The following is a 27551-nucleotide window of genomic DNA, read 5'->3' as shown; positions in this document are numbered from 1 at the left end:
TTAAATGGCCGTAGTAGCAACAATTTTCAACCGATCTGCACAGAATTTGACACGGGCTGTTTTGTTATTGATCCTAACATATCTGCAAAATTTCATTAAAATCGGTCCAGATTTAGATATAGCTCCCATATATATGTATCGCCCGATTTGCACTTAAATGGACGTAGTAGCTAATATTTTCAACCGATCTGGACAAAATTTGGCACGGACTGTTTTGTTACTGATTTTAACATATTTGCAAAATTTCATCGAAATCGGTTCAAATTTAGATATAGCTCCCATATATATGTATCGCCCGATTTGCACTTAAATGGCCGTAGTAGCTACAATTTTCAACCGATCTGCAAAAAAATTTGGCACAGACTATTTTGTTACTGATTTTAATATATTTGCAAAATTTCATCGAAATCGGTTCAAATTTGGATATAGCACCCATACATATCCATCGCCGTAGTAGGAAAAATTTTTAAACGATCTGTTTGAAAGTCGGTTCAGATTTAGATATAGCTCTCATATAGTCGGCTCTCCCCGACTTTTGCCTTTCCTTACTGGTTTTATCCAATTTTTACAAAATTTTGCATGAGATGATTTATTTGAGATCACAATGCGTGTACAAATTTTCATAAAAATGGCTTCAGATTCAGATATAGCTCCCAAATATATCATTCATCCGATATGGCCTTTGAAGGCCGTAGTCGCTACAATTTGGTCCGATATTTACAAAGTATGGCACGAGATGTTTTATTTGACGTCCTAACACGTGTGCAAAATTTCATCACAATCGGATCAGATTTAGATATAGCTCTCATATATGCCATTCAGCCGATATGGCCTTTAGAGCCATGGAAGCCACAGTTTTGTTCCGATCTTTTACAAAAATTTTCACGAGATTTTGTATTTAACGTCCTAATACGTGCCTAACATTTTATAAAAATCGGTTCAGATTTGGATAAAGCTTTGCTATATATCACTCATCCCTTAAAAGCAGTAGTAGCCACAATTTTGTTCCGATCTTTACAAAATTTAGCACTAGATTTTTATTTGGAGTCCGCCTGGAAAGCCGAATTGTCGTGATTGGTCTATATATCCATTTGGCGGGTTTTGGGCGGCCCCCGAGGCACCAGTCTACAACAACAGAAACCATGTTTTGTTTTTGGTGATGGTAGGTTATGTTGGAGGCCACCGTAGCGCAGAGGTTAGCATGTCCGCCTATGACGCTGAACGCCTGGGTTCGAATCCTGGCGAGACCATCAGAAAAAATTTTCAGCGGTGGTTTTCCCCTCCTAATGCTGGCAACATTTGTGAGGCACTATGCCATGTAAAACTTCTCTCCAAATAGGTGTCGCACTGCGGCACGCCGTTCGGACTCGGCTATAAAAAGGAGGCCCCTTATCATAGAGCTTAAACTTGAATCGGACTGCACCCATTGATATGTGAAAAGTTTGCCCCTGTTCCTTAGTGGAATGTTCATGGGCAAAATTTGCATTTGCAGATTATGTTTGGTTAGGTTGAATAGAGGGTGCAGATATTAATCTGCCCCATGCCGCTATAGACAAACCCCTAAGCCAGTAATCGGCTTGTTGTGCGCTGTAAAAATTAAAAAGTAATCTCGAAGAAGAAAATTTTTCATTTTTAGGAAATGCTCCAACGTTTCATCGTCTTCCCCACATGCCCTACACATGCTATCACTTGCCGCACCAATTTTTTTTAAGTGAGCTCGTAGTCTTATGTGTCCCCTTTTACTTTCTTTCAGTAATAGTCTCGTCCTCTCACGATCCGGATTACCCCATAAGATTTTCGCCGTACTACCGACTTTTTCGTTTGTCGCCAACGCGCTTAAATCGAACTGCGTCGACCCGGAGGCATCGGGTTAACCAGGTTTATCGACGGCAGTCCTCTGACCTTCACTGCCAAATCGTCTGCCCTTTCATTCCCCCTTACTCCGTTATGGCCCGCCATCCTCAGGGAAAGCTTTAATCTCCTTCTTACACTCCTTGGTGACCTTGTAAGAGTGCAAAAAATTTCGAATCAATCCCATCACCAATCTCCAAGATCTAATGTTTTCAAAATTAGCGTAATGAGAAGTGCTTTTTAGGAGAGCGATGGCAGCTCAGACATTTCGATTCAAATATGGATATCAAATTCGTGCAACACTCCCAAATCCCTTTAATTTGACTCCATATTGCCAAGATCGATAAATATAAACCGTTGGGAGGGTGTTTTGGGGCTGGGGCAGCCACTGGTACGTTGCCATGAAAATAGATATCAAAATCATTCTTTACCCCCAAATATCGTTGATTTGGCTCCAATTTGCCATAGTCGGATATGAAGTCCAGTTAAAGGGGTGACGCCCTAATGCACCCTCTAAACTGAACTTCAAATCCCTCCAAACACTTGGCTGCAAAATTGGATGTCAAATTCGTTTTCTACTCTCAAATACCTTTCATTTGAGTCCCATATTGTATATAATGGGTCAATTAACCTATTTGACGTATTTTTAGCAAGAAAAGCGCCAACTGGACTTGAACGCAAATTTTAGTGTCATATTCGTAATCTACTCCTAAATAGCATTATTTGAGTCTCATATAGCCATGGTCGGCTAACATCCCCATCTGGGGGGTATGTGGGGGTGGGACGACCTCCCACTACCTGGACCTAATTTTCTATGTCATATTTGTAATCTACTGCCGAATACTTCTCATTTGAGTTCCATTTTGATAGGAACATCGAATATATCTGTTTTGAGAAGTTTTGAGTTAAGGCGACCCGCTGGGTACTTTGACCAAAATTTTAATACGAAATTTGTTTTCTAGTCTCCAATACCCTTGATTTGAAAACCATATTGTGCCCATCGTTTCACTTTTGGTTTTGGGTACCGTTTTTGGGTTAAGGGGGAGGGACCGCCCCCATGCGATATCTAAAAATTATATAACCTATGTTTCCTTCCAGACGACTTTACACAATCCATGAAAATTTTAAGAGAAACGGTTCAGCCGTTTTTGATTCTACGGAACAAACAAAAAAACCGAGTCCCATTTAGTCATGATGGGTCATATGACCATTTAAGGCGTTTTTGGGCGTCAGGGTGACCCCCTATACTTCGGACTGATTTTGTATGGCAGATTCGTAATCTACTCCCGAATAGCTTTAATTTGAGGCTCATATTGAAATAAACGTCCAATAAGTCTGTTTGGAGATATTTTTAGGGTTGCGGCGGCCCCATGGGTACTTAGATCCAAATTTTAATACCATATTCGTATTCCATTTTCCAATACCTTTCATTACATACCCATATTGTCCCGATCGGTCCACTTTTGATTTTGGGCGGTGTTTTTGGGTAACGGGGGAGGGTCCGCCCCCTTCCGAAATCAACAAATAGTAAAGCCTATTTCTCCTTCCTGACCATATTCTACTCCCTAATTTCTTTCACTTGAGTCTCATATTGTCATGATCGTCCAAAAAAACCTATTTTAGGGGGTTTTGGGGTTGGGGCGGCCCCCCAGTTACTTGGACCCAATTTTTATACCCTCCATGGGGGGTATACTAATTTCGCCATTCTGTTTGTAACTACTCTAAATATTCGTCTGAGACCCCATAAAGTATTTATATTCTTGATCGTCGCGATATTTTATGTCGATCTAGCCATGTCCGTCCGTCTGTCCGTCCGTTCGTCTGTCTGTTGAAAGCACGCTAACTTCCGAAGGAGTAAAGCTAGCCGCTTGAAACTTTGCACAAATACTTCTTATTAGTGTAGGTCGGTTGGTATTGTAAATGGGCCATATCGGTTCATGTTTTGATATAGCTGCCATATAAACCGATCTTGGGTATTGACTTCTTGAGCCTCTAGAGTGCGCAATTCTTATTCGATTTAAATGAAGTTTTGCACGACGTGTTTTGTTATGATACCCAACAACTGTGCTAAGTATGGTTCAAATCGGTCCATAACCTGATATAGCTCCCATATAAACCAATCTTTGGTCTTGACTTCTTGAGCCTCTAGAGTGCGCAATTCTTATCCGATTTGAATGACATTTTGAACGAAGTATTTTGTAATGATATTCATAACCTGATATAGCTGTCATATAAACCGATCTGGGATCTTGACTTCTTGAGCCCCCGATATATAAGAGGGTATATAAGATTCGGCCCCGCCGAACTTATCACGATTTTACTTGCTTTTACTGGTTTTCTTATGTTTCTTTGTAAGTGTGAGTCTCTTTCAATGAAAAACGACTGTACATTTTATGGAATTTTTCATTTCTTCCCCCTTTAGCGGGGTTTACTGGATTGCTCAAATCGTAAGGTTTCACAAGAATTCTGACCCAATTCTAAAATACTGTGCAATTGATGGCCAATTTTGTTTAAACTTCCTTCACTCTCACTTCAGCTTGGCTTTTATGCAGCTAAGTGTGTTTTGATGTTTTGAATGCCTTAAATGGTAATTGCTGCAACCTAACATTGACAATACATGAAAAATCAATGAGGGTTACCACCTCTTTGGATTAAAAAAAAAGAAATGGAGAAGTAAAATACCCTAAATCTCTCTCGGACTACAGACGTATGCTCCTTGCAAAGGTTGAATGAAAAGTGACATGAAAAACCAAAGCAAATCACATGACAGTGGATCACAATTTTTGAAATAGAACACTTAGAAGACAATAAAATTCTATTACGGTGATGAAATTTGGGACAGTGAGTTGTGTTAGGCCCTTCGACATCCTTCGTTTATTTGGCCCAGATCGGTCCAGATTTGGATATAGCTGCCATATAGACTGATCCTCCGGTTTAGGGTCTTAGGCGCATAAAAGCCACATTTATTATCCGATTTTGCCAACATTTGGGACAGTGAGTTGTGATAGGCCCTTCGACATTTTTCTTTGATTTGGCCCAGATCGGTCCAGAGTTGGATATAGCTGTTATATAGACTGATCCTCCGGTTTAGGGTCTTAGGCGCATAAAAGCCACATTTATTATCCGATTTTGATGAAATTTGCGACAATGAGTTGCATTAGGCCCTTCGACATCCTTCGTCAATTTGGCCCAGATCGGTCCAGAGTTGGATATAGCTGCCATATAGACCGATCCTCCGATTTAGGGTTTTAGGCCCATAAAAGCCACATTTATTATCCGATTTTGCTGAAATTCGGGACAGTGAATTGTTTTAGGCCCTTCAAAATTCTTCTTAAATTTGGCCCTGATCGGTTCAGATTTGGATATAGCTGCCATATAGACCGATTTCTCGATTTAAGGTTTTGGGCCCATAAAAGCCGCATTTATTATCCGATGTCGCCGAAATTTGGGACAGTGAGTTAAGTTACGCCACTTGACATCTTTCTGCAGTATAGCACAGATCGGTCTTGATTTGGATATAGCTGCCATATAGACCGATCTCTCGGTTTTAGGTTTTGGGGCCATGAAATGCGCATTTATTGTCCGATGTCGCTGAAATTTGGGACAGTGAGTTGTGTTAGGCCCTTCGACGTCCTTCTTCAATTTGGCCAAGATCGGTCTAGATTTGAATACAGCTGCCATATAGACCGATGTCTCGATTTAAGGTTTTGGGCCCATAGAAGGCGCATTTTTTCTTCGATTTCCGTGAGATTTGGGACAGTGCTTTGTGTTGGGCTCTTCGACATTTTTCTGCAACTTGTCCTGAATCGGTCCAGATTTGGAAATAGCTGCCATGTAGACCGATATCTCGATTTAAAGTCCTGGCCCCATAAAAGGCGCATTTATAATGAGATTTCACTGAAATTCAACACTTATTTTGTGATTTTTTGACTTATTTTAGGCTTTTCGACATCCTTGTCGTTTATGGTTCTGATGGCTTTATTTTTAGATAAAGCTACTAAAAAGACCAATATTTTGCTATACACAATTGAACAATGACTTGAACTAAAATAATTTGTATTTGGTCCAAATCGGATCAAATTTCGATATAACTGCTATGGGACGTAAGGTATGCAATTTTCACCGGATGTTCATGAAAGGTGGTTTACATATATCCGAAGTTGTGGGTATCCAAAATTCGCCCCGGCCGAACTTAACGCCTTTTTACTTGTTTGTTTTTCACAGTATTCGGCATATGTGTCAATGCGCCCTCTGCAACTTACTATTCTAAAGATAAGCAAAATAACTTTGTCAAAGATGGCTATATTTTAACGTTTAGGGTAATTCAAAATCCACAACGGTCTTTACTTTTTAACCAGCTACGATGCTTCATTTCCTTTAATGTGCGCATTACAAGTTTTAACTTCCATAACCTTTGAGCAAACAATGTTTAGTAAAGCACCCTCCACTTACCATATTTGTCTTTCAAATCCTCTTGCTTACCCCTAGAGTAAATACATAATTCTGTATTCCTCTAGCCATTGATATGGAAAAAAGTTCCTATGTGATTTTGTTTTCTATTTGATTTTTGCTTACAGCTGCTAATTGCAGTCGGTCATTATTACTTTGACCCACTGTCAGGGCAGAAGCAAATATTTGGTCTAATATTTAGCTCACCCACGGCTACAAACAAGCGCAGACATAAGACAACGCTGATGATGGCGTCGCAGTAAGAGGCACATTGTGAATGCTTGCAGCAGCCACTGTATCTGTGACTTTTCATGTATAAAACTTTGTCCTGAACTAGAGTACACACTGGCACATACATTCAAAGGCATTTCCCTGTGTTAGAACCCATACGGGTTTTATGGCTGTGCTCGAGACGTTGCTCATCTATTGTTATGTACGTATGTGTGTTTTCTTTCTTTTGTGTCTGTATTTGCTGTGCTCTTTGCATCTAGAATTTGTTGGAACTGGAGCATTGGGTGTTAATGGAATCGAAGAGGGGAAAAGGAGGTGAGAAGGTTTTAAATTAATGTTCACTTGGCCTTGCATTTGGCGATGGTAGCATGTTTTGTTGCTAGCATTACTAACACGCTGTTGGCCTATATCTAGAACAGCCCTTCCAGAACACATTTCCCAGACCATATCCGTGAAACTTTTGTGTTGTTGTGGCTGTGTGAAGAGAACTGAAGCTGATGATGATTATAATATCATCAAAGTTTTACAGTACACTGGGTTATAAGGATGCACTGGGAAATTTGCCCACGAACATTCCATTAAGGCATAGGGATACTTCTCCCACAAAAATGAAAACTGCCCTATTGGAGTCGAAATTTCGTACTAAAAAACAAACAACAAACAATTTTAACAAAAACGTTCGATCTTTTCCATAAACATTAGAAAAGGTGTTGTTGGTGTAGTCACATTTTCATGTGGAGGTGACGATCCTCGTCAAGCTCCTGTAGGTGAGCAAGCTCTTTCCGGACCGATCGCCGTTGGAACATGGTGGCCACTGGTTATATGAAGGCGCCAATAACCAGCCTTGTCATATCGAGCATCATAGGCACTCAGTATTTGTGCAAGAGCCGGTGCCGTCCGACCTCTCACTGAGACTCTCCGCTCGATATTGCTGATCGACGGCGATTGCCACTGCAGCTATCCCGTATGGAGCATTTCACTATCCGCAACCTGTGGACGCGACCGGTAGCTAGCAGCTAAGCTTCTCGTGACAGCAATGAACACCACATAGATCGGACCTCAATGTTCCAGCCTGTGTGGCGGTTATCCCTTTTATAATAGTTGAGACAATTGTGAATAATGTAGCTATGCAATACTTCAGTACAAAAAACTTAGAACTTAGCGGGACGCCACCTGGACCCGGCTACACTAAGATTTTTCTTATGTCCCATATGTTCATTGGTAAATTTCATAGAAATTTGTTCAGATTTAGATATAGCACCCATATATTGGGTTGCCCAAAAAGTAATTGCGGATTTTTGAAAAGAAAGTAAATGCATTTTTAATAAAACTTAGAATGAACTTTAATCAAATATACTTTTTTTACACTTTTCTTCTAAAGCAAGCTAAAAGTAACAGCTGATAACTGACAGAAGAAAGAATGCAATTACAGAGTCACAAGCTGTGAAAAAATTTGTCAACGCCGACTATATGAAAAATCCGCAATTACTTTCTGGGCAACCCAATATATGTATCTCTTGATTTTTATACCCACCACCGAAGGATGGGGGTATATTCATTTTGTTACTCCGTTTGCAACACATCGAAATATCCATTTCCGACCCTATAAAGCATATATATTCTTGATCAGCGTAAAAATCTAAGACGGTCTAGACATGTCCGTCCGTCTGTCCATCTGTCCGTCTGTCTGTTGAAATCATGCTACAGTCTTTAAAAATAGAGATTTTGAGCTGAAACTTTGCACAGATTCCTTTTTTGTCCATAAGCAGGTTTAGTTCGAAGATGGGCTATATCGGACTTTATCTTGATATAGCCCCCATACAGACCGATCGGCCGATTTAGGGTCTTAGGCCCATAAAAGCCACATTTATTATCCGATTTTGTTGAAATTTTGGACAGTGAGTTGTGTTAGGCCCTTCGACATCCTTCGTCAGTGTAGCTCAGATCGGTCCAGATTTGGATATAGCTGCCATATAGACCGATCCGCCGATTTAGGGTCTTAGGCCAACAAAAGCCACATTTATTATCCGATTTTACTGAAATTTGGTACAGTCAATTATGTTAGGCCCTTCGACATTCTTCGTCAATTTGGCCCAGATCGGTCCAGATTTGGATATAGCTGCCATATAGACCGATCCTCAGATTTAATGTCTTAGGCCCATAAAAGCCGCATTTATTATCCGATTTTGTTGAAATTTGTGTCAGTGAGTTGCCTTAGGCCATTCGACATCTTTCTTCAATTTGGCTCTGATCGGTTCAGATTTGGATATAGCTGTCATACAGACCGATCTCTCGATATATGGTTTTGGTCCCATAAAAGGCGCATTAATTGTCCGATGTCGCCGAAATTTGGGACAGTGAGTTGTATTGGGCCCTTCTATGTTTGTCTTCAATTTGGCCCAGATCGGTCCAGATTTGGATATAGCTGCCATATAGACCGATCTCTCGGTTGAACAATGACTTGTACTTATAAGCATTTGGTCTAAATCGGACGATATGTCTATATAGCTGCTATGGGGCATAAGGTATGCATTTTTCACAGGATTTTGACGAAAGGTTGTTCACATATATACCCAAAGTGGTGGGTATCCAAAGTTCGGCCCGGCCGAACTTAACATCTTTTTACTTGGTTTTTACTCGCCCTTTCGCCTCTTTCGCGATTTTTAGATCTTTCAAAACTCTTCTGACTTACTCTTTAGCAACTCGTATGGGAGCAACGAAGAACACTCTTCCAGAAAGATTTTCTTGAGGACACAATTCCTTACGAAGGGGAAATCGTCTGCGGCTCTTAAACTACCTCGTCCGCTCTTATTTGGCGATCAAAAATGTTTGCAGGGATGGCTGATGCAGCTACATTGATTATTATAGTCAGTCTTATCGTTTTAATTGCTTTGGGGAATTGTTCTCAACACATAATCGCATCCGAACTAGTTAGACGAGTTTGTTACCACTACCACCAACATCTTCTAGGGCGAGCGTTGTTTTCTATTTTGCCGTTTTACCCATTAGCACAAAGAAACATTTCTAAAAGGCCATCTATGCTGTGTAAGAGCCTGCATTGTTTCATTTAAGCTTGATTGCTTTGCTGTGTTTGACTCTTCATCTAGCCTCCCTTATTCTGAAACTTGTCTGGTGTCCTTTGCTAATTTAATGTTTGCTACTTTATTGCAAAGTATATAACGTAATAATTGACAGATATTTTGTAGTTACAGCGTTTACCATAAACGCCAATAGTTGGACACTATAAGATGTGGATTAAAAAATAACTTCAGATGCAGCTATGTCAGGTTGCAGATACATTATAAAAAGTGCAATGGTAATGATCGAAAAAATGTCTTGCCTTTCTACATTGCAAAATATTCCCAAAATAAAGGTGTATGGTAAAAATGAAGTTAAAACAAGTAAGAAGGCGTTAAGTTCGGCCGGGCCGAACTTTGGATACCCACCACCTCGGGTATATATGTGAAGCACATTTCGTCAAAATCCAGTGAAAAATGCATACCTTATGCCCCATAGCAGCTCTATAGATATCATCCGATTTAGACCAAATGCTTATAAGTACAAGTCATTGTTCAACCGAGCGATCGGTCTATATGGCAGCTATATCCAAGTCTGGACCGATCTGAGCCAAATTGAAGACAAATATCGAAGTGCCCAACACAAGTCATTGTCCCAAATTTCGGCGACATCGGACAATAAATACGCTTTTTATGGGCCCAAAACCTTAAATCGAGAGATCGGTCTATATGGCAGCTATATCAAAATCTGAACCGATCAGGGCCAAATAGAAGAAAGATGTCGAAGGGCCTAAGGCTAATCACTGTCCCAAATTTCAGCAAAATCGGATAATAAATGTGGCTTTTATGGGCCTAAGACCCTAAATTGGAGGATCGGTCTATATGGCAGCTATATCCAAATTTGGACCGATCTGGACCAAATTGACGAAGGATGTCGAAGGGCCTAACAAAACTCACTGTCCCGAATTTCAGCAAAATCGGATAATAAATGTGGCTTTTATGGGCCTAAGACCATAAATCGGTGGATCGGTCTATATGGCAGCTATATCCAAATCTGGACCGTTCTGGGCCAAATTGACGAAGAATGTTGAAGGGCCTAACACAACTCTCTTTGTCAAATTTCATCGAAATCGGATATAAAATGTGGTTTTTATGGGCCTAAGACCATAAATCGGAGGATCGGTCTATATGGCAGCTATATCCAAATCTGAACCGATCTGGGCCAAATTGACAAAAGATGTCGAAGGGCCTAACAAAACTCACTGTCCCGAATTTCAGTGGAATCGGATAAAAGATGTGGCTTTTATGGCCCTTAGACCCTAAATCGGAGGATCGGTCTATATGGCAGCTATATCCAAATCTGAACCGATCTGGGCCAAATTGACAAAGGATGTCGAAGGGCCTAACAAAACTCACTGTCCCGAATTTCAGCAAAATCGGATAATAAATGTGGCTTTTATGGGCCTAAGACCCTAAAGCGGCGGATCGGTTTATATGGGGGCTATATGAAGATATAGTCCGATATAGCCCATCTTCGAACTTAACCTGCTTATGGACAAAAAAAGAATCTGTGTAAAATTTCAGCTCAATATCTCAATTTTTAAAGACTGTAGCGTGATTTCAACAGACAGACGGACAGACGGACGGACATGCCTAGATCGTCTTAGATTTTTACGCTGATCAAGAATATATATACTTTATAGGGTCGGAAATGGATATTTCGATGTGTTGCAAACGGAATGACAAAATGAATATACCCCCATCCTTCGGTGGTGGGTATAAAAAAAACTACAAACCTCCATTCCAATGTCATCCTTAAAAGCTACCCTTTTTTAATTGTATTCTTTCTTTACACACTTATTTTCGCATCTTATTGTAGTAGAGATGCGTATGTACTTCATTGCATGGCATAGTTCAAGTGGCAATGGCACAGCTTTAGATACTCACAAACGCTGCATATGTGTATGTGGTGCTAGTAATTAGTTTCATAAGCTTTTATAATTGGGGTGAGAGCCTTTACAGACACACAGAAAGAAAAGAAGAAACAGAAACGAAGAAAAAAAAATAGTAATGAAAATAGTTTCATAGGTCCTTTAAATCTTTCACTCAGATGGTGCACGCGACCGCTAACGAACACATTTTCATACACTCGTGTATGGTTATGCAGCCATGGATATAAAATCGATATATGTATACATGTGTATGTATGTGTGGTATGTATCTCCAATGACTTGGTCAACCACTTATATGGCATTAGGGCCGTGTCTTTTAATAAGATAATTAACACAAATACCAACGCAATTTATAGTAGAAGTGGCTTCCATATAGACAACCAAATAGCGGACCATAATTGTGGGCAGTGTGCATTTCATGGGTCGTACATTATAGGATTATATGATGTGGTAATAATAATTACTGTAGTGACACCTTTTACTGCTTTGTTCAATAATTAACATAAATAATATGTGGAAAATTGTTGCTGAAGGGATTAAAATGTACAAAGAAAACTGGTATAAAACAAGTAAAAAAGCGATAAGTTCGGCGGGGCCGAACTTTGGATATCCACCACCTCGGGAGTACATATAAACCCCCCTTTCGCCACAATCCAGTGAAAATTGGATAACTTATGCATCCAATTTCAGCACGGAGATGGAGTGGTTTAATAAATATAAGTCACTGTTGAATTTTGTATTTCAAATTTCAGCGAAATCGTGTAATAAGTAAAGATTTTACGGGCTTCAAACTCGTTATCGGCAGATCGGTCTATATGACAGCTATATCTAAATACAGTCCGATCTGAACCATATGTGGGTCCTATTATGGGAGGCCTTAAACTATTCACTGTTTCAAATTTCAGTGAAATTGGTTAACAAATAAAGCTTTTATAGGCTTCAGACCCTTTATCGGGAGATCAATCTGTATGGCAGCTACATTCAAATATAGTCCGATCTGAACCATATTTGGGACGGATGTTGGGAAACCTAAAACTACCCACTGTATCAAATTTCTGCGAAATCGGGTAATAAATAGAGCTCTTATGGGCTTCAGACCCTTTATCGGCAGATCGGTGTTTATGGCAGCTATATCTAATTATAGTCCAATCTGAACCATATTTGAGACGGATGTTGGGAAACCTAAAACTACCCACTGTTTCAAATTTCAGCGAAATCGGTTAAAAAATAAAGCTGCTATGGGCTTCAGGCCCTTTATCTGAAGATCGGTCTATATGGCAACTATATCTTAATATAGTCTGATATGAATCATATTTAGGTCAGATGTCGAGAGGCTTAAAATAGCACACTGGTTCAAATATCAGCGAAATCGGTTAAAAAATAAAGTTCTTATGGGCTTCAGACCCTTTATCAGCAGATCGGTCCATATGGCAGCTATATCTAAGTATAGTCCAGTTCGAACCATATTTGGGCCCTATATTGGGAGGCGTAAAACTACCCAATGTTTCAAATTTCAGCGAAATCGGATGAAAAATAAAGGTTTTATGGGCTTCAAACCCTTTATCTGGAGATCGGTCTATATGGCAACTATATCTAAATATAGTCCGATCTGAACCATATTTGGGTTCTATATTGGCAGGCCTAAAATTACTCACTGTTTCAAATTTCAGCGAAATCGGATGAAAAATAAAGCTTTTATGGGCTTCAAACCCTTTATCGGCAGATCGGTCTATATGGCAGCTATATCTAAGTATAGTCCAATCTGAACCATATTTGGGTCCTATGTTGGAAGGCCTAAAACTACTCACTGTTTCAAATTTCAGCGATATCGGGTAACAAATAAAGTTTTTATGGGCTTCAGACCCTTTATCGGCAGATCGGTCTATATGGCACCTATATCTAAATATAGTCCGATTTGAACCATATTTAAGTCAGATGTTGAGAGGCTTAAAATAGCCCACTGTTTGAAATTTCAGCAAGATCGCCGAAATTTCCGCCTTTCGAAAGCACGCTATCTTAACGCTAAGCGCTTGAAATTTTGCACAAATATAACTTATTAAAGTAGGTCGGTTGGGATTGTAAACGGTCCATGTTTTGATATAGCTGCTTGACTTCTTGAGCCACTAGAGGGTGCAATTCTTATCGGATTTGGTTAAAATTTTGCACGAAATGCTTTGGTACCACTTCCAACAACTACGTTTAGTATGATTCAAATCAGTTCATAACCTGATATAGCTGCCATATAAACCGATCTTGGGTCTTGACTTCTTGAGCCACTAGAGGTCGTAATTCTTATCCGATTTGGCTGAAATTTTGCACGTGGTGTTTTGGTATCATTTCCAATAATGATGCTAAGTATGGTTCAAATCGGTTCAAACTTGATATAGGTGCCATATAAACCGATCTTGGATCTTGACTTCTTGAGCCTATAGAGGGCGATATTCTTATCCGATTTGGCTGAAATTTTGCACGAAGTGTTCTGTTATGACTTTCAATCGGTGAAATCGGTTCATAGCTTTATATAGTTGCCTTATAAACCGATCTTGGGCCTTGACTTCTTGAGCATATAGAGGGCGTATTTCGTATCCTATTTCGCTGAAATTTTCCACGTGGTGTTTTGATATCATTTTTGACAACAGTGCTAAGTATGATTTAAATCGGTACATAACCTGATATAGCTGCCATATAAACCGATCTTGGGTCTTGACTTCTTGAGCCACTAGAGGGCGCAATTCTTATCCGATGTGGCTATAATTTAGCATTAAGGTTTTTGTTATGACTTTCAACAACTGCGCTAAGTATGGTTTAAACAGGTCTTTATCCTGATACAGCTGCCATATAAACCGATCTTGGGTCTTGACTTCTTGAGCCACTAGAGGGCGCAAAACTTACCCGATTTGGCTGAAATTTTGCACGAAGTGTTCTGTTATGACTTTCAACAACTGCGCGTAGTATGGTTGAAATCGGTTCATAACTTTATATAGTTGCCATATAAATCGATCTTGGGTGTTGACATCTTGAGCCACTAGTGGGCGCAATTCTTATCAGATTTGGCAGGAATTTTGCATTAACTGTTTTTTTATGACTTCCAACAACTGTGATAAACATGGTTTAAATTGTTCCATAACCTGATATAGCTGCCATATGAACCGATCTTGGATTTTGACTTCTTGAGCCACTAGAGGGCGTTATTCTCATCCGATTTGGCTGAAATTTAGTATGAAGTACTTTAGTATGACTTCCAACAAATGCAATAAATATGGATCAAATCGGTACATAACCTGATGTAGCTGCCATATGAACCAACTGGGATCTTGACTTCTTAAGCCTCTAAAGGGCGCAATTCTTATCCGAATTGGCTGAAATTTTGTACAACTTCAATGACGTTCAGCAAACGTGTCTAATTTGGTCTTAGTCGATCTATAGCCTCATACAGCTCCCGATCTCCCGATTATGCTTCTTGAGCCCCTACAAGGCACAAATCTTAACCGAATTGACTGAAATATATCCCAATGACTTCAACTATGGTCTTGAACATTCAATTCGCTTATGATACGAATCGGACTATAACTTGCTATATCTCCAATAGCGTAACAATTCTTATCCACTATTCTTTGTTTGCCCGAAAAGAGATACCGCGCAAAGAACTCGACAATTGCGAACCATGGTGGAGGGTATGTAAGATGCGGCCTTGGCCGAACATAACTTGTTAAAAATTTTGGATTTTGAATTGTTTTGACAAATTTCGTTTCAAGAGATTTTATGCCTATAAAATTTGAATATACATATGTTACTGAGGTCGAAACGCGTGGCGAATTGTTTGGAGTCCCTGCATAGGCTCCAGGCCCACCATGTGACGCTGACATGTGTTCTTGGGCATGAGAGTATTCCACGGAATGATAGGGCAGACGAGTGCACCAGGAGGGGTTTATCTGCGCCGTGCGGACCAGTCACCGATCTTGCCTATGTGTCATTTGTCTTGCTACTGAATACAGTAGAGGGGAGGGCGGGGACGGCGTCGGCGTCTGTGACGAGGTGGGACTCGGTGGATAGTTGCCGGACGGCAAAGGCGCTTTGCCTCGTCATTGACCGGAGGAGGACGAGAGAGTTGCTGGCGTTCGATAAGGAGGCTTTTTTCTGTGATCTGGGTGAACTTGCGTACCTCTGGTAGTCCTCCTGAGATATTTTGAAGGAACAGGATGGTTCTGATGGAGGGTGCCATAATCTCCGGCGTAGGTAAATCCGTGCTTGTGTGGGGATGGTCGTTTTTTCACCCCATGGCTGCCGGACGGCAAAGGCGCTTTGGCCCGCCATCGACCGGGGGAGGACGCGAGAGTTGCTGGCGTTCGATAAGAGATCGATGAGTACCTTAAAAGGGGTCATAACCGTACACTGTGCCATAGGCCGCATATCGGCGCGCATGTGAATACCACACAATAATTGTAGGAGTTGCCTCTATGAGGATGAAGAGGAGACTATTGAGCACTTGCTGTGTTAATGTTCGTGTCTGCTGGGACGTAGGCTCTCCTTTCTGGGAAGCCGTTTCTTCCGTGATCTGGGTGAACTTGTGAACGTACCTCTGATAAGTCTCCAGAGATTTGTTGAAGGAACAGGATGGTTCCATAAGGGAGCTGCCATAAGCTCCAGCGTAGGAACATCCGTACTTGGGTGGTGATGGACGTTTCTTCACCCCCCGCTCGGGTTCACCATTCCTCCTGTCTTTTTTTATTTCAGTATAACCTTTAGTCTGAGGTCGCACATCTTCTTTCTCTTTCCGTTCTATCTTCCCCTTTGGTAGGCAACCCACTCAACCTAACCTTTGTAACTGCCATGAACCCCTCTGACTGAACTAGATGAGCTATTAAACTATTGCAGTTTTGTAACGCCCATATTTTTGTGCACTGATCGTTTTAGATTTACTAGCTGATTAGCCATATTAATCCGTCTGTCCGTCTTCCTGTATTTTCACTCTCTTAAAACACAAACACCAATAAAATTTACAAATTTATGCAAATATGTTGAATATATCTGCTCGTATTTATTGTTGTGCTATATTTTTAAGTGACCATGTATATGAATATTTGAAACAGGAAAAAGCGAAATCAAATATTCGTGGGTTTATGGAGCAAAAACACAAACACAAAGGCTTGAATTTAAGCCGGTTGTACCACAAAAAAGACACATTTTATTTTTGGTGTTTTTCATACATATTTTTGGCATAAAATAATTGCGGTTGTTGGGCGAAAAGGTAATGGAAAACAGCTCAGCCATTGTTCTCCAAAGTCTTATTTTTTATTTTGTTAAAAAAAAAGACAAAGGACATTTCAATGTACAATGCTTTTTTTTATTTATACTTTTTTGGAGTGCTATAACCATATTTGGGTCACGAAAGGTTACAGTTTTTTGTGACTTCGTTGAGGTCAATTTGTATGTTCTGATAAATCTTAATGAATGTGTTACATTGATTTCAGATATGTTGAGAATTTACATAGCCAATAGAATGTAGCTGTAGCAATAAAATCCAGTATACAGGGACTTTTGTTCAATTGGGGGGATAATAGCTTAAGCCACATACAAAGATTTAGCCAATTCTGCCTCCTTTACGCTCAATAGATAAACACTATTGGAATAATGGTTTTTATGGGAACTACATCCAGCATGACATGGTCTTAAGAACCCAAAACCTGACTCTGGAATATAGCCAAATCTGATAATCTTAAGGATAGTTGACTCAAGAACTCAGCCAAATCGGATAAGGTTTAAAGAATAACAAGTCTCAAAACTCTCACATATCGATGGGTTCTAAGTGATTCAAGTTTAAGCTCAATGATAATTTTATACGCTCCACCACTACTGTAGTACAGGGTATTATAATTCAGTGCATTTGTTTGTAAAACTCAGTGGGAAGAGAGATAGACCCATTGATAAGTATACCGATCGACTCAGAATCACTTTCTGATTCGAATTAGCCATGTCCATGTCTGTACGTTTGTGAGTCCATATATTCTTGTAATCAAACTGCAGGTCGTATTTGTTTTTTCCGAAATTTTGCACATGTCAAAAATCCGCAATTACTTTTTGGGCAACCCAATATGTCCGTCTGTCCCTGGAGACGAAGTCTATTGAAATTGGAAAAAATCCCTTCAGATTTAGATATAGCTACCATATATATGTTCGTCCGATTTGCAGTTACCTCATACATAAAAATCAATGTGTGTTTGTTTGTAGGTTTGTTTGTATGTTTGTATGTTAGTGTGCTCCTTATAGACTCAGAAACGGCTGAACTGATTTTCTTGAAATTTTCATTGATGCTGCATAATTACCCAGTGGTTAAAATAGGGTACTACATTCTTTGATATCTGAAGGGGGGGGGGGGGGGGGGGGGCGGACCCTCCCCCTTGCCCTAATTTTCAGAAACGCCAGATCTCGGAGATGGGTGGTGCGATTTATACGAAGTGCTCTCATATAGCACCCTAAAAATATTTAAACAAGTAAAAGCGTGCTAAGTTCGGCCGGGCCGAATCTTATATACCCTCCACCATGGATCTTCTTAGGCAAAAAAGGATATAAGAAAAGAGTTGCTCTGCTATTAAAACGATATCAAGATATGGTCCGGTTCGGACCACAATTAAATTATATGTTGGAGACCTGTGTAAAATTTCAGCCAATTCGTATAAGAATTGGGCGCATTGGGGCTCACGAAGTAAAATAGAGAGAACGATTTATATGGGATCTGTATCGGGCTATAGACCGATTCAGACCATAATAAACACGTTTGTTGATGGTCATGAGAGGATCCGTCGTACAAAATTTCAGGCAAATTTTGTACGACGGACACAGTTGTTGAAAGTAAAAATAAAATACGTCATGCAAAATTTCAGCCAAATCGGATAGGAATTGCGCCCTCTAAAAGCTCAAGAAGTCAAATCCCCAGATCTGTTTATATGACAGCTATATCAGGTTATGGACCAATTTGAACCATACTTTGCACAGTTGTTGGATATCATAACAAAACACGTCGTGCGAAATTCCATTCCATTCGGATAAGAATTGCGCACTCCAGAGGCTCAAGAAGTCAAGACCCAAGATCGGTTTATATGGCAGCTATATCAGGTTATGAACCGATTTGAACCATACTTGGCGCAGTTGTTGGATATCATAACAAAACACGTCGTGCAAAATTTCATTCCAATCGGATAAGAATTGCGCACTCTACAGGCTCAAGAAGTCAAGACCCAAGATCGGTTTATATGGCAGCTATATTAAAACATGGACCGATATGGCCCATTTACAATACCAACCGACCTACACTAATAAGAAGTATTTGTGAAAAACTTCAAGCGGCTAGCTTAACTACTTCGGAAGTTAGCGTGCTTTCGACAGGCGGACGGACGGACGGACGGACGGACGGACGGACAGACGGACGTACATGGCTAGATCGACATAAAATGTCACGACGATCAAGAATATATATACTTTATGGGGTCTCAGACGAATATTTCGAGTAGTTACAAACAGAATGACGAAATTAGTATACCCCCCATCTTATGGTGGAGGGTATAAAAATTGGTATTCAAATTTCGGATGGTGAAACTAGGGGGGCTGCCCCACCCTAAAACCTATCAAACATATATGTAGACCAATCACAACAATATGGGACTCAAATGAAAATTATTTATGATAAGAAAACGTATCTGATATCCAATTGTCGGACCAAGTGCTAGGGGGAGCACCCCAAACCCCAAAACACCCCTAAATCGGACATATTTACCAACCATGGTAATATGGGACTCAAATGAAAGGTATTTGCGAGTAGAATACGAATCTGATATCCAAATGTGGGACCACGTTTCTGGGGGGGTGGACCCCTACCCCAAAACACCCCCCAAACAGGACTTATTTACTGACCATGGGAATATGGGGCTTAAATAAAAGGTATTTGAGTGTAGAATTAGAAACTGATATCTAAATATGGGATCAAGTGTTTGGAGGGGCCGCCTCTCCCCAAAAACGTCCCCCAAAGGGGACAAATTAACGACCATAGCCACATGGGGCTCAAATGAATGGTTTTTGGGAGTAAAGCACGAAGCTGATATCAATATTCGGGAAAAGTGTCTATGAGGCCACCCCCCACCCCACAACACCACCCAAATAGTAAGTATTTTCTGACTATTGCAATATGAGGCTCAAAAAAGAGGGTTTTTAAAGTGGAACAAGAATCCGATATATATATCCAAGGCCAACTCACTGAGTGGCCGCCCATCCCCCGGTCATGTTTGCCGACTATGGAAATATGAGGCTCAAATTAAAGGTATGTGGGAGTAGACCACGTATCTGATATCAACATTAGGGACCAACTGTTTAGGGGACGTCCCACCACCATAACAACCCCCCAAATAGGACGTAAGACAATTTGGGTCTTAATAAGAGTGGAACTAAATATTCATAGTTTTTAGGGCCAATACCCCAAACCGGACATAATTGCTGACTTTTGCAATAAGGAGTTTAAATGAGATTTGAAAACGAATTTGATATCCAATTTTTAGGCCAATGGCAATATGGGGTTCAAAAAAATGATATATAGATATATAAGAATAGAGCACATTGCTGGTATATTTCCCGGGCTTTTCCTGTTTTGGGGGACCACCCTAACCCACAAAACACCCCTAAATCGTGCACATTTACCGACCATATCAATGTGGAGCTTAAATGAAAGGTATTGGAGGGTAGAGCAATAATTGATACCCACTTTCGGGACCAATTTTCGGGGGGTCAACCCCTTTCCCAAAATACCCCACAAGCAGCAATTTTTTAGTGACCATCGCAAAATGGGGCTCAAATAAAGGTATATGGGAGTAGAATACGAATTTGATACCCAAATTTAGGACCATGTGTTTATGGCATCACCCCTTCCCCAAAACACCTCGCAAAGGGTAAAAATTTTTCGACCATGCCAATATGTGGTATTTAAGATTAGAAAACGAATTTGATAAGCTATTTTGGGCCATGTGTTTGGGGGACGTCTCATCGTGTAAACTCTCCTAAGCCAATGGCAATATGGAGTTTAAATAAATGGTTTTTGAAAGAAGAGCACGATGCTGATATTTTTTCAGGCCCAAGTGCCTGGGGGACCACCTCACCTCCGAACATACCCCTAAATCAGATATCATGAGAGTATCGGGCTGAAATAAAGTATTTTAAGAATGGAGTACACCTTACATCCAAACTAAAATTCGTAGACCAATAAAGATCATATGGGATTCAGATAAAGGCACGTTCATTGTTAAACAATTAGTCAAGCGATATACTATATACGTAGCATGGTATTTCACTCAAAGCTCTTTAATTGTCGAAAATAAATATTCCAAGGAAACTTTTGTTCCATATAAAGTGAAAGAAGGCGCAGCGCAGCGGGCCCGGGTCAGCTAGTCGACTTATAAAATGTTTTTTATTCGATTGTCCTACTTTTCAAAAGTCCTCTCATAGCCCCACTCAGGAGTCACAAAGAAATGACGATATCCTGTAATACAGCAGTGGTATAAGCTACAAGTTCCATGGTAGTGGTGTAGGTTATTTACTGTAAAGATGCACTGTGATAATCTTAGTTGTATATTTTATTTATTGCCATTTTTCACAATTAATTGAATGAACAAATCTCTTCCCGGACTTCTAGACATTTTTGGAGAAAAACGAATTTGCTTATCCAAAATATCCTTAGGTTTTGATATGGGAATTTCCTTTCAGTCGTTTATATTTACATTTATTTTGCAAAAGGACAAAGCGAAAAACCAATTAGCTCTGTAACAAAAACAAATCTTGCGATTGTTTATTTTAGATATAAATTACTAATAAATCTTTGCTACGAATCGATTTATTATTAAACAATAAACTCCATAGATATACTAATACTGGTATATATGAATGTATGCACTGATATATGTACACACATACATATGTATACCTCTATGTCATCAGGAGCAACATATTTCTAATGCGATTTTTCCCTTTGTTTCCCTTTTTGCCTTCTTGTGGGCTATCATTACAGATTTGCAGCGCAAAGACAATGCTGTATGGCAAGCAGCATAACCAGGAGAATAATTTTTATGGAAAGCGTACAATAAACAAATGAACCATAACAATAAATTTTCAAGTCCTTCGAGAAACATTGGCAGCTACAGAAAATGTAAACACCATAAATAACGTGAATGTATGGAGTGCTTGCTAGCCAGCCTGGCTGTTCTACCGGAAAAATTTTGCTTTCTGGGCAATAAGTGAAGAAGAAAACACACAAAGCGAATTGTTCGAAACCAAAGGGACAAAAGTTTCGAAACCAGCACAACAATGACAAAGTGAAATTAAAATCTGACTAAGAGCAGAGAAAAAAGGAGGCAACATTTTTGTCTTGCAATATTCAAGGATTTTATGGTTTGGCTTGGCTTATTCAAGAAAGGCTTATAGTGGTAATCATAGAACTCATAAATTTATGCCGAAATAAAACAAACAAATGAAGTGTTAAGGCCAACAAAAATAAAAGATAACCAAAGAAGACAAAAGGAGGACACTTAAATTTTTAACAAATATTTTCATAATGCCATAAACCTTAATCTGCGAAAAACAAACATTTATATCGCAATGTCAAGCGGCATGATTAAAGCAGCAAATTGTCTTCAATCCTTTTTCGCGCGCGCGCGCCAATGATGATGATTTAAACGGCCTCTTTGCAATAAGGCCATAAAAGGTTATCGATATTTAAGACAATACAAAGCGAGAATAATAAAATTAATGTGCCGTTATTGCTGGCTTTGCCATTTCGCGTATATAAGACAAAAATTTGTTTTCCAATAACCTCAAATCCACATTAAACTCCATAAATTCTGTCCGTCCGTTTATCTGGCTGAAGAATAATAATAAAAAAAAACCGAGTCAAAAACACTAAAAAGCCCAACTCGGATATCATTACCAACGATCCAATTATTAATAGCTGTCCTTCTAAGCGAAACCGAACAAAATTACAGATAGCTCGTAAAACGAACAAAATACCATTAAACTAAAAAATTCCCACACATAAAAATTCTTAGAGTGAGCTAGACAAAAAAAAAAAAAAAACAAAAAAAAAAACTCAAGGAAACGGAAACCGAAAAATGTAACGACTTCAAAAAGAAGATCGCCCTCACACACACACGCACACCCACTATCTGGTACAGAAAAGTCATAAAAAATTATTACATATTTTTGCGATTTTGTAAAAGTGCTACCACAACAACAAACAGAGAAACAGCAATCGAGGAAGAACTAAAACTAAAAGCAAAACTAAGACTACAAACAACATTTCTTTTTTTTATGGCCAACAATAATTTTTTTTACAAAGCGTCTAAGCGGCGTCAGGTTAATAGGAGCAGAAAACCAAGTCAACAAAACAAAGACACTCTCAACAGCAATTCGTTAAAAGCATATCCCATAAAAACCGACAAAGCCAACTGAAAACTCAAATAAAAAAGAAACAAACGAAAAAAAATAGATAAAATAATATTTTGTCAAAGCAACGAAGAACCCAACAAAAAAAAAAAACAATCATCTATCCAGACATGTTGTGTCCTAATTTGTTCGACATAAAGTGTTCGTAACTTTGATGGCAAGTGTTATCCAGCCACAAGTTCTTGTTGTCAGCGTATAATCCACCGTTTCCTGCACAAATGCTGTTGAAACATCGATAGTTAAGAAACCACATCAAATTGTCATACAAAAATTGCAGCATACATTTGAATACCATCAAAATGCATTTGCAACAAATGCATTTGTGTCATTATATAGTGGCCGCTGTATTTTATTTAAATATGGGTAAGTTGATTAATTTACTTGAAATACTTTAGAATTTTATTATCATGAATTGATTTGTTGTGTGAAATGTTAAGTGATAAGCTGTCCAACCGATTACAAACCGGTGTGCGCTTCTAGAAAATCTTGCATATCTGACAAACAACCTCAAATTTGGAATCAGAAGACTGATTTCCGAAGAACACACACAGTTGAAGAATCGATAGAACAGCGCCACACAACCCAAATTTCGACGATGTTGAAAGAACATAATACTGCTGAATTTGTTAAAATTGTCATGTACTATTATCAATTCCTAAGATGTAGTACATGTTGGCATATTTAATTTAGAATTGAACTATGAGGTGACAAAAAACAATCAACATAAATTTGTGTGGTAAAACTCTACAATTCTCTAGATGCCAATTAGGGACATTGGTAAATTGTTTTAACGACATGTGTAAATACATCATGGAAAACTATTTCAGCCATACAAACACTTGAAAACATAAAAGTATGAACAATAGGTGGGGTTATTTACAATTCATGGCTAAAAAAAGCAACAAAATTAAAATTAATTATAAAAAAACAAAAATAAAATCTCAAATATGAAACACTTTAAATATGATTTATTTAACAACAAATAACAATTTTTTTGCTTCCGAAAACCACCTTTATTACTACTACTAAATTTCCCATGAACGTTCCATTAAGGAACAGGGGATACTTCTCTCACATCAATGAGTGCAGTCCGAATAAAGTTTAAGCCCAATGATAAAGGGCCTCCCTACCACATGGTAAGGGAAGTTTTAACATGACAGTATACCTTATTAATGTAGCCAGCATTAGTAAGGGCATAACCACCGCTGAAAATTTTGTTGATGTTCACGCCGGTATTTGAACCTAAGCGTTCGGCTTCATAGACGGACATGCTAACATCTGCGCCATGGTGGCCATCCGCCTTTATTGGATGTATCAATATGCATGCTAAACTCCATCAACACCGCGTCAGCATAATTCTCACATCAAAGTACCAATGGAATGAATCACGAATATATTTCTCGCATCAATTGGTGGTGTCCGATTCAAATATTCATGTTCAATAATACGGTTACTCCTTTTTAACAACATGTCGTAAGGCGAGATAAAAGTTTTATACGACGGAGTACCTAACCAAAGTCACCAATGAGGGAATAGCCATCGCTGAAAAGTTTTTCTTATATTTACTGTAAAATTCCAACACAACCTCTACGCTATGGAGGCCCCTAACTACATTTTCTAAGTAATGCAAATTTGCCCATGAAGATTCCATTAAGGAACAGGATTTCTGTGACATTCAACAGCGATGCCAGGAGTCACAAGGAAATCCTTTGTGCCAAACTTTCGTGAGAATCGGTTAACAAATGACCACATTATTGCAATACTAATCCAAGTCGAACGAACATTTATATGGGAGCCTTATCCAAATCTGAACAGATTCCAACCAAAATCAGGGGATATTTTGGATTTGGAAAGGAAAGAAAGGAAGATCGATTGATGAAAGCGTTTGCAAAGGCCTTAGAAGCGAAAATCGGATGATACATATATATGGGTGCTATATCTAAATCTGAAACAATTTCTATCAAATTGAGCAGTTACATCTAGAGTCACGGGAAAAACCCTCGTGCAAAATTTCGTGGGAATCGGGAATACTAAACTAGCGAAATTTGTGAAGAAATATGTAATTATACCCTCCACCATAAGATGGGGGGTATACTAATTTCGTCATTCTGTTTGTAACTACTCGAAATATTCGTCTGAGACCCCATAAAGTATATATATTCTTGATGGTGGCGACATTTTATGTAGATCTAGCCATGTCCGTCCGTCTGTCCGTCCGTCCGTCCGTCTGTCCGTCCGTCCGTCCGTCTGTCTGTCGAAAGCACGCTAACTTCCGAAGGAGTAAAGCTAGCTGCTTGAAATTTTGCAGAAATACTTTTTATTAGTGTAGGTCGGTTGGTATTGTAAATGGGCCATATCGGTCCATGTTTTGATATAGCTGCCATATAAACCGATCTTGGGTCTTGACTTCTTGAGCCTCTAAAGGGCGCAATTCTTATCCGATTGAAATGAAATTTTTGCACAACATGTTTTGTTATTATGTCCAACAACTGTGCCAAGTATGGTTCAAATCGGTCCATAACCTGATATAGCTGCCATATAAACCGATCTTGGGTCTTGACTTCTTGAGCCTCTAGAGAGCACAATTCTTATCTGATTTGAATGAAATTTTGCACGACGTGTTTTGTTATTATATCCAACAACTGTGCCAAGTATAGTTCAAATCGGTCCATAACCTGATATAGCTGCCATATAAACCGATTTTGGGTCTTGACTTCTTGACCCTCTAGAGGGCGCAATTCTTATCCGATTGGAATGGAATTTCGCACGACGTGTTTTGTTATGATACCCAACAACTGTGCCAAGTATGGTTCAAATCGGTCCATAACCTGATATAGCTGCCATATAAACCGATCTTGGGTCTTGACTTCTTGAGCCTCTAGAGGGCACAATTCTTATCCGATTGAAATGAATTTTTGCACGAAATATTTCGTTATGATAGCCAAAAAATGTGCCAAGTATGGTTCAAATCGGTTCATAACCTGATATAGCTGTCATATGAACAGATCTGGGGATTTGACTTCTTGAGCTTCTGGAGTGCGCAATTCCTATCCGATTTGGCTGAAATTTTGCAAAACGTATTTTATTTTTACTTTCAACAACTGTGTCAAATAAGGTTCAAATCGGTTCATAACCTGATATAGCTGCCATATAAACCGATCTGGGATCTTGACTTCTTGAGCCTCTAGCAAAGTGAATACCTAATATAACCAAGAAACTCATTACATATTTCCACCTTTAGTCAAAAAGTGGTTTATCGAAGAGACCCTTCCCCAAAAAAACCTTCAAATATATTCTCTTTCAAATAAATAAGTCAATCAAACTATGTGATATAAAAAGCTACCCGCTCTAATTCATATTGCTGCCAACCCATTAACATATTTGCCAGGCTTTACAGCCATACTCAACCGCAGCACGAGAGTACAATTACAAATGTTTTGTTGGTTTTGTTGTGTTTGTTGTTCAAGTATTGCATACATTCTAATTTTTTTTGAACATTGTCAACGACAGGATTTTTACATATGTTTGTAACATACAAACGGTGAGCAAACTGTGTGCCTATGTGATCCACTGTGTGTTCACACGGTGCTGTGTGGGTATTTGTGTCAGCGTATTTGTTGTTCAAATCTCATGTGCGTGTCAACACCAATGGTGCTTAAATATATTCGTGAGTGTTTGTCAGAGATATAGAAGGACGGACGGACAAACATACTGCGTACAAACATTCCCAAGCAACAAAGAGAGCGAGAGAGAACGATTGTTTAAATTGCCACTCATTAAAAGTTGCACGGCAAACCACACTAAAGTGAACACACTCACACGCAATAATAGCTTCAATGTTTTCATCCACTGTGGCATTAATAGCACGTACGCACACACATACAGGGTGGCTGATGAAAGCCGCTACCAAAAAAAAATGTAATAACTTTTTTTCTATTTAATAATAATAATTTAATAATTAATTTAATTAATTAATTAATTAATTTAATTAATAATAATTTAATAATTAATTTAATAATTTAATTTAACATGAATAAAAGAAAAATGTATTCCATACACCGAAAAAAAAATGTAGCAATATTCATCATTGTAGCAATATTCATCAGCCACCCTGTACACACACACACACACACTCAATGGAACATTCATTAACACTCGCATGCATTGGAATTCAATAAATGATGTTAGCTCTGAGGGACCTGTTAAGATTGTAATCGATATGGAAAGACTTAAGACAAATGTACGTTAAGGCTTCTTAAGTGATGAAAATGACGGGCTCAAGGACTCGGGAATGCAAGTATGTATGAATGTAAGTGGCAATGTTATTGTATGACAATACAATTAAAAGGGGCACATCAGATTAATTACTAAGATGAAAAAATATATATATTAGGAAGCCACCGTAACGCAGAGGTTAGCATGCGTGTTTATAACTCTGAAAGCCTGGGTTCGAATCTTGGCGAGCACATCAGAAAAAAATTATCAGCGGTGATTTTTCCCTCTAAATGCTGGCGACATTTGTGGGGTACTGTACCATTTGGTATGGCAGCCATGTAAAAACTTCTTCCCAAAAAGG

At 39.1% G+C, this 27551-nt stretch overlaps 1 protein-coding gene across 4 annotated transcripts in view; it reads left to right on the top strand.

The window, feature by feature from the left end:
- The window catches only part of LOC106091405 (hemicentin-2), an 844000-nt gene that overhangs the window by 516161 nt on the left and 300288 nt on the right, over positions 1 to 27551 (top strand). For all 4 annotated transcript variants that reach the window (XM_059361549.1, XM_059361550.1, XM_059361548.1 and 1 more), the window contains one exon: positions 21546 to 23338. In XM_059361549.1, the coding sequence (XP_059217532.1) occupies positions 23275 to 23338 (64 nt within the window). In that variant the 5' untranslated portion in view covers positions 21546 to 23274. The remainder of the gene's footprint in view (positions 1 to 21545; positions 23339 to 27551) is intronic.

The sequence above is a fragment of the Stomoxys calcitrans genome, chromosome 2 (genome assembly GCF_963082655.1).
Source record: "Stomoxys calcitrans chromosome 2, idStoCalc2.1, whole genome shotgun sequence".
NCBI classification, from domain to species: domain Eukaryota; kingdom Metazoa; phylum Arthropoda; class Insecta; order Diptera; family Muscidae; genus Stomoxys; species Stomoxys calcitrans.
Note: the sequence above shows the minus strand (reverse complement) of the source record. Positions and strands in the feature narration are given on the sequence as shown.